Source organism: Acanthopagrus latus, chromosome 1 (assembly GCF_904848185.1).
Source record: "Acanthopagrus latus isolate v.2019 chromosome 1, fAcaLat1.1, whole genome shotgun sequence".
NCBI lineage: Eukaryota > Metazoa > Chordata > Actinopteri > Spariformes > Sparidae > Acanthopagrus > Acanthopagrus latus.
Window position 1 is genome coordinate 31,914,432 of NC_051039.1, and position 12,160 is coordinate 31,926,591.

General features: G+C 40.4%; 1 protein-coding gene across 7 annotated transcripts in view; it reads right to left on the reverse strand.

Moving 5' to 3' along the window:
• si:dkey-28b4.8 (sarcoplasmic/endoplasmic reticulum calcium ATPase 2) overlaps positions 1 to 11,665 on the reverse strand; it is a 43,582-nt gene extending 31,917 nt beyond the window's left edge. Inside the window, exons 1-7 of one of the 7 annotated variants that reach the window (XM_037107269.1) lie at positions 11,458 to 11,489; positions 10,777 to 10,865; positions 9,171 to 9,290; positions 6,337 to 6,354; positions 6,160 to 6,242; positions 5,825 to 5,929; positions 3,050 to 3,188 (exon numbers count right to left, since the gene is read on the reverse strand). In XM_037107269.1, the coding sequence (XP_036963164.1) occupies positions 3,050 to 3,188; positions 5,825 to 5,929; positions 6,160 to 6,242; positions 6,337 to 6,354; positions 9,171 to 9,288 (463 nt within the window). In that variant the 5' untranslated portion in view covers positions 9,289 to 9,290; positions 10,777 to 10,865; positions 11,458 to 11,489. Of the gene's footprint in view, positions 1 to 3,049; positions 3,189 to 5,824; positions 5,930 to 6,159; positions 6,243 to 6,336; positions 6,355 to 9,170; positions 9,291 to 9,588; positions 9,669 to 10,646; positions 10,684 to 10,776; positions 11,178 to 11,251; positions 11,373 to 11,457; positions 11,559 to 11,592 lie in introns of those variants that run through there. The other 6 variants (XM_037107277.1, XM_037107223.1, XM_037107241.1 and 3 more) reach the window with 6 other exon arrangements.
• Between the last annotated feature and the right edge of the window lie 495 nt (positions 11,666 to 12,160).

Below are 12,160 nucleotides of genomic sequence, written 5' to 3' on the forward strand. Positions count from 1 at the left end.
CAACAGACTTCCCAGTCAGTCAGTATCATCTTCAGACCTTTAAGAATGAAAACCTGTTAAAAGCTTTCGCTTACGTCATACCTGCTGGCCATGGTGGTGCTGTCAATTTAAATCCTTGACCATAAAGCATCAAGTCCTTGTAACTTCAACATACAATTCCCCTTTTACACCAAATCAGTCAGGAATGTAGAGGGAGTCACCCTTAATATATATGTGCATCAAAACTGTGTCATCATCATAGCACCACCCACTAGACACAGGAAGTCAGACAAAAAACATCATAATGTAATGCCCCACCTCCTACCTGCAGATACAGGAACGAAATTCGGTGTGCATATTTGTCATGAGCAGATGCACAAAAAACTCTCCTGGACCCATACTGTCAGTGCAACAGGAAGTCGTCCACTTTGTTGTTAAACGCCATTTTATGCCTCTTTTGAAAACTATCTTGTCCTAGAGATTAAACACCACAGTTTTCACATTAACTCAGTGTCACCTTCATGCCTTGAAGATCAAAAGTTATAGAAATCTTTCCGCTAGGTCATACATGGTGGCCGTGATGATGGAAACCATTTTTTTCCTTCTTTCGCCGTGAGGCATCAAGGCTGCAGCCTGCCGCAGCCTGCCGCAGCCTGAGCAGGGAACATGCAAGGACTCTATTGTTTTTCAAATTATTCTTTTACTTTTTTTTTCTTTGTCCCAAATGATTGCATTTTTCACTGCCTGAACATACCCCAAAACTCACCAAACTTGGAACTCTGAATTTCCACCACTAGGTGGTGCTGTTATTAAGGAAGTGCATTTTGGCTAATAACTCCCATATACTTTGTCGCACATTTCAAAGCCTTATATGCACACATTCAGTGAATTGTGCTGAGTCTCGTGGTATAGGCCACGTCTATTTGCGCCTACGTTTTTTTTCGCTACGTTGCAAATTTCAAAAACCTACTTCCCCATGAGCCCGTGAGGCCCAGTGTAAAACTTTAGGCGATGGCCACAAGGTGGCGCTCTTTAATTGAAAAACATACTTTTCGAACTCCTCCTAGGCAATTTGAGTGATTTGCACCAAACTTTGCGTGAAGCATCTGTGGACCCTCCTGACAAAAAGTTATCAAAAGAATTTTGATAACCATAAAACACCATAAAAAACACCCAAAATATAAAACAACAAATTCCTGCATACTGTGTTGAAAGCAGACAATCTTGCACATCTTAACAAAATACTGTCTGATTATCATGTAAATATTCATAATTGTGTTCCATGGACTGATGAGGCTTTGTGCAAACTTTGGTGCAAATCGTCCAATAGGTGGCGATCTGGCCGCAGTCTCATTAGTTTGAATGGAAAGTAAATGGGAAAATCTTAAAATCCTCTTCAAAACTCAGCGAATTTCAACCTCTTCTTGTGCTTCATGCTTTGAGCTACAGATACCATTCCACCTTTTAAAGAGTCAGAAGACGTTGAACTATTGGGCATGTATTCAGCTTTTCAAAATCTTTTACCGTTTTGAAATCATCACAGTTTTAGTGTTAAAGATTTGTAGTTCATCTTCTGATTTTATAATGGGTGTGTATTGCGTGAGCTAGAGAGCGTGACATCATCACTAGAGTGGAGAGCAGCTAGAAGAACTGGAGACAAAATTCTGTTTAGCCTGATTTGGATCTCACGTCCTTTACTTCATGTAGACAAAATATACATAGAAATGTAGGAAATCTTGTTGGCTTTCAGGTGATGGTCTTATTTCAGATATAAGACTTACAGTTTTGGCTGAGGGGGCCCTGGCGCGACAAGCACTCAAGCAATTCCCCCATAAGCCGCAATGTTAATTTTGAGCCTAAGTTTCCGGAGGAGAGCAGTCAGTACTTGTTTTGTCTCTCACTGTGGTGCCCTCATTTTTCACTCTCCAGAAATAAAAAAAAGACATCACAGAGTTCAGCAACGTCTCCTGTTACTCATTATATAAATATTTTGGCGATGACCATTACATTTTTTTCAAAAATGGCAGGTGTTTGGGAGGCGTTTTCCTATTCATCCTTATGGGGACGTTTTCAACTTTGGATCTTTTACTGCTCCAGCATATGTGCAGCCAGAGAAACTGTATACCTTTTTAAGCTCTTTTAGCCGTTTTACTTTTCAGCTTTTGTACCTTTTCAGCTTTTTCGAACATTCATCTTTCTGCCTTTTCAGTGTCGTCGTACATTCAGCTTTATGTTCAGCTGGAGGGACTGTTCAGCTTTTGAACTGTTCACCCTTTTAAACTGTTTCAGCCCTCTTACTTTCCAGCTTCACTACCTGAACATGCATACATTATTTCACCACAGCAGGAGAAAGCCACCAAATTATAAATGGTCCACTTCCTCAGTGGAAAGTGTTGCATGAACAAGTCCCGATGTCAGCATGCCACAACAGCAGCATGCCCCAACAGCAACATGCCCCGACACGTGTGGACTGCGAGGGCCCGTTCATCGCTGCTTGCAGCTTTAATTGTTATAGTGATTGTTCTTGGTGTGGACAGCCGTTCAGGCAGCATATCCAGAACTTTCAAGGTCCAGTTCCCTCAAATTCAAGGACCATACACAGCACAGTTTGAGACATGGATCAAGGTTAATTACTGTGGCAACACAGAGAATTTTGAAACTAGAACCAGTTGACTTTACAGAAGTTCCAGGACATAAAGAGAGAGGCTGGACTGCGGTGCTGAGTGGAATTGGACAGTCAACATGTAAATGAATATAATTTCACCTAAATATCGTTTATGGATTGTAATGAAGGGCTTCTTTTTAAAAGGGTTCTATGGCTGTTTTTTCCATTATGTAATATCACCAATGCAGTCCCTACAAGACATAAACCTGCTTTATCATTTGAAGGCCTGCACTTTTCCAAGTGACATTTTAAGCCTACAGATGGTGCGTATGATCACACTCACAGACTTTGAGGTAAAATTCATGAAACAGCTGATTTTACATGGTCTCTGGTGGACGTGGATTTTGTTATCACATTCGACTACCATTACGTGTGTGATGAAGTTAGTGGTATTTGTCTTCTCACCAGCGACTTCCACAATGTCTCCAGGAACGATGTCCCGGGCTCTGACTCTCTGAACACTCTTCTTGTCCTGTCGGTACACCTTGCCCATCTCTGGCTCGTACTCCTTTAGAGCCTCAATGGCATTCTCTGCATTACGCTCCTGGAAGACAACGAAAAATATTAGTTGAGCTTCTTACAATGATGGTGAGGTTAGGAATGTTCAGGGAAAAATCCCACTCAGTGTGGTTGCCTTCATGTTAACACAAAGACAGGAGGAAAGGGGGGACAGGAAGTGAAAGGTGTTATTAAACATGAGGTCTTGCTAAACCGGGCACTTTCAGCAGTACCAATGGTGGCATGTTGTACAGATTAAGTTTAGACTTACCTAAGACCTGACCACAGTGTGAGCCACACTACCACCAGCTGTGGTGTGGCAGATCTGATCACAGTTAGGGGATAGGACAATATGGTTTTGTCAGGGTCAATATGATACAGGTTGTAAGCAATGATGGCGACCAATAACTTGTATAGATCCAGATAACCTCGCTAGACTCCAGCTCCTCTCCCAAAAATGTCTTCATCATGTTAAATAAAGTGGACCAGACAAGCAGTCAAATCAGCTAAGAGTCCATTTAGAGCATCTTGTGAATTTAAAGCAACATTATCTAAACATTTTACCTCATAATAGCAGGTCAGAGTCGTGTTGATGGTACGGTGTCTTGTAACAGAGTGAATGGTGTCTCTGTCACACATGAACATTTCAACATACATGTTTTCAGCACATAACATTGTTAAGTCCACATGAGTTTTGTTTCTAGTTAGCATCTATGTTATGTCTGACAAACAGACCTGGGATTAGTATTTACCACAGTACATTTCTACATAATGCTGCTGTAAGTTAAGTAGTTTGGAGGATCAATGTTGAATTTACCTATTTTTCCCATTCCTAGCACACACACATACACACACAGCCTCCCTATGACAGATCAGTCTCAGGCCCTGTCCTTATGTATACGGGTATTTCTTATAACTTAATCTTTATTATTTTGGCCTTCCATACTCATGTAAACGTCGCTTCAGATCATTGAATGATGTAGCTTTTGGAAAACTCTAGTCAGAGTGGAGATATTCAGAAACAGTTTTCAGTGTTCACGTCTAATGGGCAGAAATGAATTTTTTTGGGAACGCTGCCGCAGATACACACATTTATCAGTGTTTGTAGCATCACTGGCAAATGTGAACTCAGAGTATTGTGTTATGATATTGGAGGATTATAGTTTGTATGGTGACTGAATTGATATTATATTGTTTGATGAAATATTTAGAAAGACACAATGAACACTGATTATACAAAGACAGAAAAGAGAGACAAAAACAGCTGCCAACAAAACAGCATTATCCAAAAAGATTCACCGAAGAGCCGTCACATTCCCCTGCCTCATTCATAGTGTTTTCTGTAGTGTAGCTACTGACCACAGACCACAGATTCCAGCTCATAACTGCATGTTCATACCCAGTGTGCATGAATGGACATGAGATTTGCTTTTCAGGTGTGGTGTATGGACCCAGATTCTTTTCTGAAACAGTGTTGAAATGCTCACCCTGACGGAGATATATTTTTTTTAAATATCCATGTATGTGTAGACTGGGCCTCAGATCAAATGCATCCAGGCTCTGCTTGAATTTTTAAATGTCAATTCAACAACATTGGATAAACAAGATATTATTGGTGAGCAACACTTACAGTCTGACAATAACAAAGTGCATGCAAGCCCTGAGTCGGTTCAGTATAACTGTAAAATAACAAAAACAGGTCATGCTAACTTTGCACTTTTGTAGGGATTTGGAGAAAAATATATTGGACAAGGTTGTACAAGTCTCATGAAGCTTTAAACATAGACATGATTTTTACACAAATAATTTTCAAACACTTGTTTGACCCCCCCAGTAAACACAGGAAGTAGCACCCTGGAAAAGCCATGGAGAAGGTCTGATCCCTTATTTAGCAGTTCATCTTCAAAGACGACAAGTGCTTGGGCGAATTTTGGGATTCAAATTACCAAAATAAAAAATGTACCTTGTTATGAGTTCAAGCACCTTCACCCAGAGACTGTTTAACAGTCACAAAGTAAGAGCCTGAAACTATCAATTTATTGAATCAAGAATCAAATTTGATTCAAGAATCAATTCTGAATCAAACTGTGGCAACAAGAATCATAATCTAATTGTGAAATCCAAGCCCTCGGCACAGCAATAGTCATGGTTGATCAGTTTGGGCTTTTAAATTAATTATTAATTACTTTGCAGATTCATTTTGCAGAGTTAAAAGGCTATACATTTTGACATATGACCGATCAGATATTGTTGTAGGTGGGGCATTGTGTGAGAGGAAGCTACATCAGAGCCAAAGTAGCACATTCTTGGATTAATTTATATTCTCTGAAAAAATCTGACAGAAAAATCACTGACTGCTACAGCTGGCCAGGACAATAACTCAAGACAAGACAAGTACTCTTGTACCCTGTAAATATCTGTATACTGCTGTGGTGATGCTACCAATACCTGAAATCTGACACTGACACAAGCACTCAACAGCAGGTAAATGTGTCGAGTTTAAATCCTAGCTACATTCTAGCTATAAAACATCCAAAACACATTTGGAAAATGTGAGGATTACAGCAGCTGAAGGGAATCTTTAAAGAATTCAAGACTCATTCATATTTGTAAATGTATTCAGAATTTGACTTGATGAGGATATGATTGTTGGTCCACAAAACCTACAAACACTTTGTTTACCTGCCATACTCCGACAATAGCATTGGCGATGAGGATGAGAAGGATGACAAAAGGTTCAACAAAGGCTGTGATTGTCCCCTCCCCTTCTTCGAACCAAGCCAGGGTCTATGAGACAGAGTGAAAGACAGGAAGAGGTGAACATTTGTGGTCACTGTGGCTCTGTGTTACTGACACTCCTTTCATTTGTGTCTATGGAGCAGGGTCACACTAATGCAGCAGTTTGTACAAATCACACAGTCCATACAAATCACAAACTTGTTGATGGCTGTGATTACTTGTGTTTGTGAGTGTGTATGTGTTTGCTCATGGTTGTGCACAAAGTTGTGTTTCCTTACGAAGGAGATGCATGCAGCCAACAGCAAGATTCGAACTAAGAGGTCCTCAAACTGTTCCAGGACCAGCTCCCACAGTGACTTCCCTGCATCAAGACACCAAGGAACACAATGAGCAGCAGTAAAAAGCAAAAGAAAACAGAGACAGAAACAGTACAATGAAACTGATAGAAAGCTCACCTTCTTCAGCAGGCAGTTCTGTGAGTAAAGAAAAGGGTAGAATGTAGATAGTAAAGAGAGAGGATGCAGAAGAAAAACACAGTTATATCACCAACAGTGTTTTAATACACTATGATGCAGAGCAATGATCAGTTACTAATCCTTCCAGCAGGAACTTGGTGCATATGAGTTTGGTTTTTGGAAGCAGGACTAGAAGATCGATATTGAGTTTGTTAATACTTGAACATAATACAGATTTCAATTATGGTAACAGAATATAAAATGGATATCACTGCACGTAACAACACTGTACATGTGTATCAATGTACACTGATTTACTGAACATTTCATTAATACAGCTGTAGCACAGTAGAAGCCATTACAACAATATTATGTTACAATTTACCTCCAAATAACAGCTTCAAAATCACTTTCATGTTACAGTGACTTGTAATTGAGTGAATGGTCAGCCACTCCGCCCCTCATCACTTGCTTCTGCATTATGTAACTATGGTGAGAGGGCAACATGTACATTGCATCACTATCACAACTGCGTTGGGCCATTGGGAGGAGGAGGCATTCAGGTTTGGGGGAACAGGGGCCTCATTTATAAGTGTTGCGAATGCACAAAAGAAGGCATATGCCACTTTCTAAGCAATGTTTTAGACTTCCAAAAAGCAAACTTGACAGTGCAACTCCCCACAGAAACTCTGACCCATGCGTATGCACATTCACTGGAAAACTGAGCAACTGCGACTCTAATGGCAGAAGGGTAAAGCAGCAGAAACAGTTAGAATTTACTACATTTATATAAAATCAAGTGAAAAGTATCTCAGTCGATATAATTTTCATATTTCCTCAGATATGAGTTGATAGTTTCATTTATTTTTATCACCTGGTTGTTGTACAGAACAATCAGGCCAATCTCATATTAATATATTTCAGTGTCCAATTTAAGTCACATAAAAACAAGTCTTCTTTGTCTTAACTCTACTCTGCTGACCAGTTGAAGTGTGGTGGAGGTGCCACTTTGTATTTTCTGTGGTCAGAGTCATGCAGGAAGTGTGAATAAATATGAATTCAGTGACTATTAAAAGCCAACAATGGGCATTACATGAAACGTACATGAAAAGATGCATCACTTCTCCAGGTGATTGTTAGTTATAAAGCAAAACCTTGTGTAGGATGTGCACCATTCTTCTTTGACCATAAGTTCTTTCTTTGCTTTGTCCGTACTTCACCTTTTGATGTAATTCCCACACAGTTTTATAAATGAGGCCCAAGAACCGGAGACTGACGAGCAAGCAACAGAACCGGGCTCAGCAGCCTCTACGGACTTAAGGACAGAGGTGAAGGGACCGAAGAGGTCTGCCTAACTAAATAATAACATACTAAATAATTTAGCTCTCTTTGTATTCACAATTGAATAAACACGACTGATACTGTTTTACTTTGTTTATATTTGGCGGGCCCTGCCACCTTTCTAACTTGATCTGGGACCTCATTTTCCTCTGAGAACAGCTTGTTTATTCATTTATGGAAAACGTTTGTATTACTACCTCATAAATATCGTTAATATTAGGGATGTCCCGATTCCACTTTTTTTGTGTTGTTGTTTTGTTTTTACCCCGATCTGATCCGAGTCCTTTAATATTTAGCATCTGCCGATACTGAGTCCCGATCCGATACTCTGCCTTAACTAATATTTTCCAGGATAACACAGCTGCATTAAGAAAAAAAGTGCCTGCATTCCTTAATAGTTGTTTTTATTTTGTTAAAACAAAGTATATACTTTCATATGGCTCTTCCTTATTCTGCATATGCTATTCCAACATTGGCCTCCACCTTCCTTGTGTTAGCAGGTGAGTCTGTGACGCTGCACTGTGACAGCAGACCATCGTGTACAGCCAGCTAAAGTGTGTGAGACGCAGCCCACGCTTGGCACCTCCATATCATCCACTTATCATGATATAACTTCATATCATCATGTAAAATGACGTGGACACTTTGCTTGTCTATATAACACGCCTTCAGCATCTCCTCGGTTGCCTGATTTACATGCTCTGCTGTATGAGACGCACGAAATTAGTGCACATTCCGGCACGATGTAACTCAAAAGTGGTGTCAATGTAATGTAGTGCCGAGATGGTAGGACATGCCGGGGATTCAAAAACCCCAGATGACGAAGAAAACCCTGATCCTCTACCATGGCAATGAGCTGGTTAACCCCCCCACCAATGAAACGGTCGTATTGCAGATGTTAAATGTCGCCGCTGGACTACTTTCGCTTTCTAATTTAAGTTGTTTCCACACTGCAGACATTTCATCCACAGGTTTGCCAGAGTAACGTTACGCACAAGTCTGCTTTCTGCCAAAAATTGTGCTCTGACATACAAAAAGAAAAGGAAATCGGGCTTGGGTCCACGTTCAAAATTCAACCAAAAGTGTCACTGCCCAAAGTGATGTCGAACCGTCTGGTTCAGTACCACCTCATAACGGTGATAAAATAATAATAATAATAATAATAATGAGAATAAAAATCCATATATATCCGATACCTGATCGGTATTTAACGTCTGATTCCGATCGAGTCTGAAACCATGTGATCGCCCTATTTCCGATCACGTGATCTGATCGGGACATCCCTGGTTAATATTAAAATTTTAATTTCTTCTCCAAAACTATTCAGTGCCCCTTTACCCAGAATTAATTCTACTGTGATATCTTACATGGATATGTTTACTTAATTATACTGTTGGTAATCAGTGGGAGTAGTAATAATTGTAGCCATTGTGAACATCACAGTATGACATTTAAATAGAAGATAGCGAAAATAAAAATATTTCCATTTGTACCGTTGGGTCCCCATTTCTCCCTGTTCTTCTTCAGCTGCTCACAGCTTAGACCTGTAGACTCATTTACACTGAAAAAGCCCAAAACCTCCTCCACCGTCTTAGTATGAGCATTATCCATCACTGTGGAGAAAGCAGCAGAGGGAAGACAAGGCAATATCAATATCAATGTAAACCATATGATTCTTCAGTACATAACTGACACAATCTCCAACCCCGCCCCCCCTCCCCCCCTCAGCTGAAAGCAAAGCAGTTCAATTCAAAATGTTCATAGCATTTAAAATTATCTTCATTTCCAATCAAACAAATGGAAGGTGCTGTCATTTTTGTATTAAACAAGTCAATATTTTTTACAAAAAATATTTTCTTCATGCTCATTCTAATTGGTCCTATCTAAATATCAGAGACGGAGCACACTGACTGGAGCTATTTTCAATAAAGGCGGCGTGTCAGTATTTTCCACACTTGAAAGACAGCCTCCTCCCTCAATGTGTTTTGTGGCACCTGCAATACAAAATTACACACTGTTGCAGCATTAGTTGACTGGGGAATCAAATGTACTGTATAGCCAAGCAACCACACAAACTGCAACCCACAGAGTCAAACAGGCCCAAGAGACATGAATTATTATCCACAGGGTGTGAGCTGGCTCTGAGAAAACACTTCCCTGTGTTGCGTTACATCAAACTCTATTTATTTGTAGGTTATTTACGGCAATGCTTCTCTGGAAGGCTGCTTGGCCTCAGACTTGCTCACATTGCTCCAAGCTCCACTCAAAAATCAAACAATTTAACGCTCTCCTGTCTCGTGACAGATCAGAGGTACCTGTTCCAACAAGGCATGAGGCCTTTTAAAAACAGGTGGAGCACCCCGTAAATTCGGCGTATATCTAATGAGTTTTCACTTTTTTAGCAATATGACAACAGTGACAAATACCGTGCGTGCTATTCTCCTAACATCCTTCTACCTCTATGATCATGTGGTCTAATTCAAAAACTTTTAATCCTTTGTAAGTGCTTAATGGCACATCGTCAATGCCGAATTTGCAACTGGACCATATGCTCAATGATTCGTAAAAGCCCTAAATCAGATTCGAAGAAATGGACCTTTACTTAAGATAATTAATTCGCCCCAGCCACTGACGCCAATTTTGCCATCTGCAAAATACGGTATAAGGCGACCAACCCTGCATTCTGCATAGGAGCCAAACATGTTAATAAACGGGTTGACTACGAAACTATAATGATGACACTTCCGGTCATTTGATCAACGTTTGACGTAAAATCTGTCGATAGCTAGCAATGATAACGTTATATAGCATCAGTTAGTCGCTGTTACGAATGGCCCGGCTAAGTCCTGGGTTATATGGATGACATAACGGAACATTTTCTATGACATGTTGCTCACGCCTGATGAGGTTTGTAAGCGATGTGATAAGGCTGCATAATTAACTGGTTATACATGTGTGAAAAATCACACCAGTGTAAAGCCTTCGAGCCATAAACTGGCAGATAGCTTCATGGATGTCTCTGTAGCTCCCTCCCTAGCTAGCCAAACAGCTAGCTTTACGGTCCAACGTTAATCCTCCGGAGATGAACAGGTTGCTTACCAGAGCGGTTGCTGTGCCCGTGTGTTGTATGTCCACTGTCTCTTCAGATTTAGGTAGACGGGTTATATCACAGCACCATACGCATTGGACTTAATCGCAAACAGCAACGAAAAGAAAGCAGCGAAAAATACTTTAAAAATAGTTTTTAAAGCGTTATCTCTCTTAGTTCTACCATAACAGCCGCTCATGAGTGAAAATCATCAGGACATTTCCATTGAGACAGAATGCGTTTCCCAAGTCGAAAAAAATGTTATCCGTAAAAAATAAATTAAGGCGTACTTAAAGCAAATATTGCAGAAAATATGCTTCAATGTCAGTTTATCCAGACAGAGCGGTATTATCGCTTCTTCTCCTGGCTGCAGGACTGTCTGCGGGGTCAGTAATATTCAGCCTGCAGACTTCAGCAGCCAATATTATCAAGGTTAGATATCACGCAGTGCAACTTCCTCTCCTACCTTTCAAAGCAAAAACTTACCCTCAATAAATCCTACTTGACATAATCTTCCAAATATATGTTTCATGACAATGATTCAGTCATGGTATATTGGGAAATTTCTTTTTATATTAGTCAACCAACGGGTGGCTGACAGCTGTGAATCTTCTAACATTAGCCGCTTTTAGGCTCTTATTTTAAATACAGGTCGTCTAATTTCCTGGACTACCGCATCTAACTGTGCCTACCTTGACCGTGCTGCACTGTAATGAACATGATTAGCGGAATTTGCCAATGTAGGAACCCGATGGTAGGAATAAACCAAAGAGCGGCCCAAGAATCAGACTGACGTAACACATTAACAAATCAGCGCGTAGAATCACCTGAAATCCCGCCCATTGTAAGATTCACAACAGAAACAACCGACTCTGATCCCAGCTAGCGAACTCTCAGCCAATCAACGAGTAGTGCGTCCGCTGTCGCTCAACGGATCAACGCGCAAACCAATCATCGCTGGGTTATGAGTGTTTGACGACAGTGCAGACCAATGGAGGGGCGCTGGATGCGGTTTCCGGTGTCAGGGGTATTCTCGTCTCATGTCGCCTCCCCCTGGTGTCCATCTGTCAGAGAGCTGTGCCGCTAGTAATATATTGTATTTGTAAAACACTGTATTTGAAATTAAGCGCATTCAAATGACTGTAACCTTTACAATGTTTCACTTAAAACGAATAGTTGGCCAGAATTTGATTTTCTTCAACAAAATTCTCTGTGGACATATGGTATATTAACAAACCTACATAATGTATGTATATTATCACTTGTGGAAATAACTATTTATTTATTGCCAGCTGTCAATCACAAGCATGGACCTATTATGTATGTCACTATTACCTTCTGTTGGTATCATAACACCCTCACACACAAACTCACTCACTGAGAAGGGTTAAAACA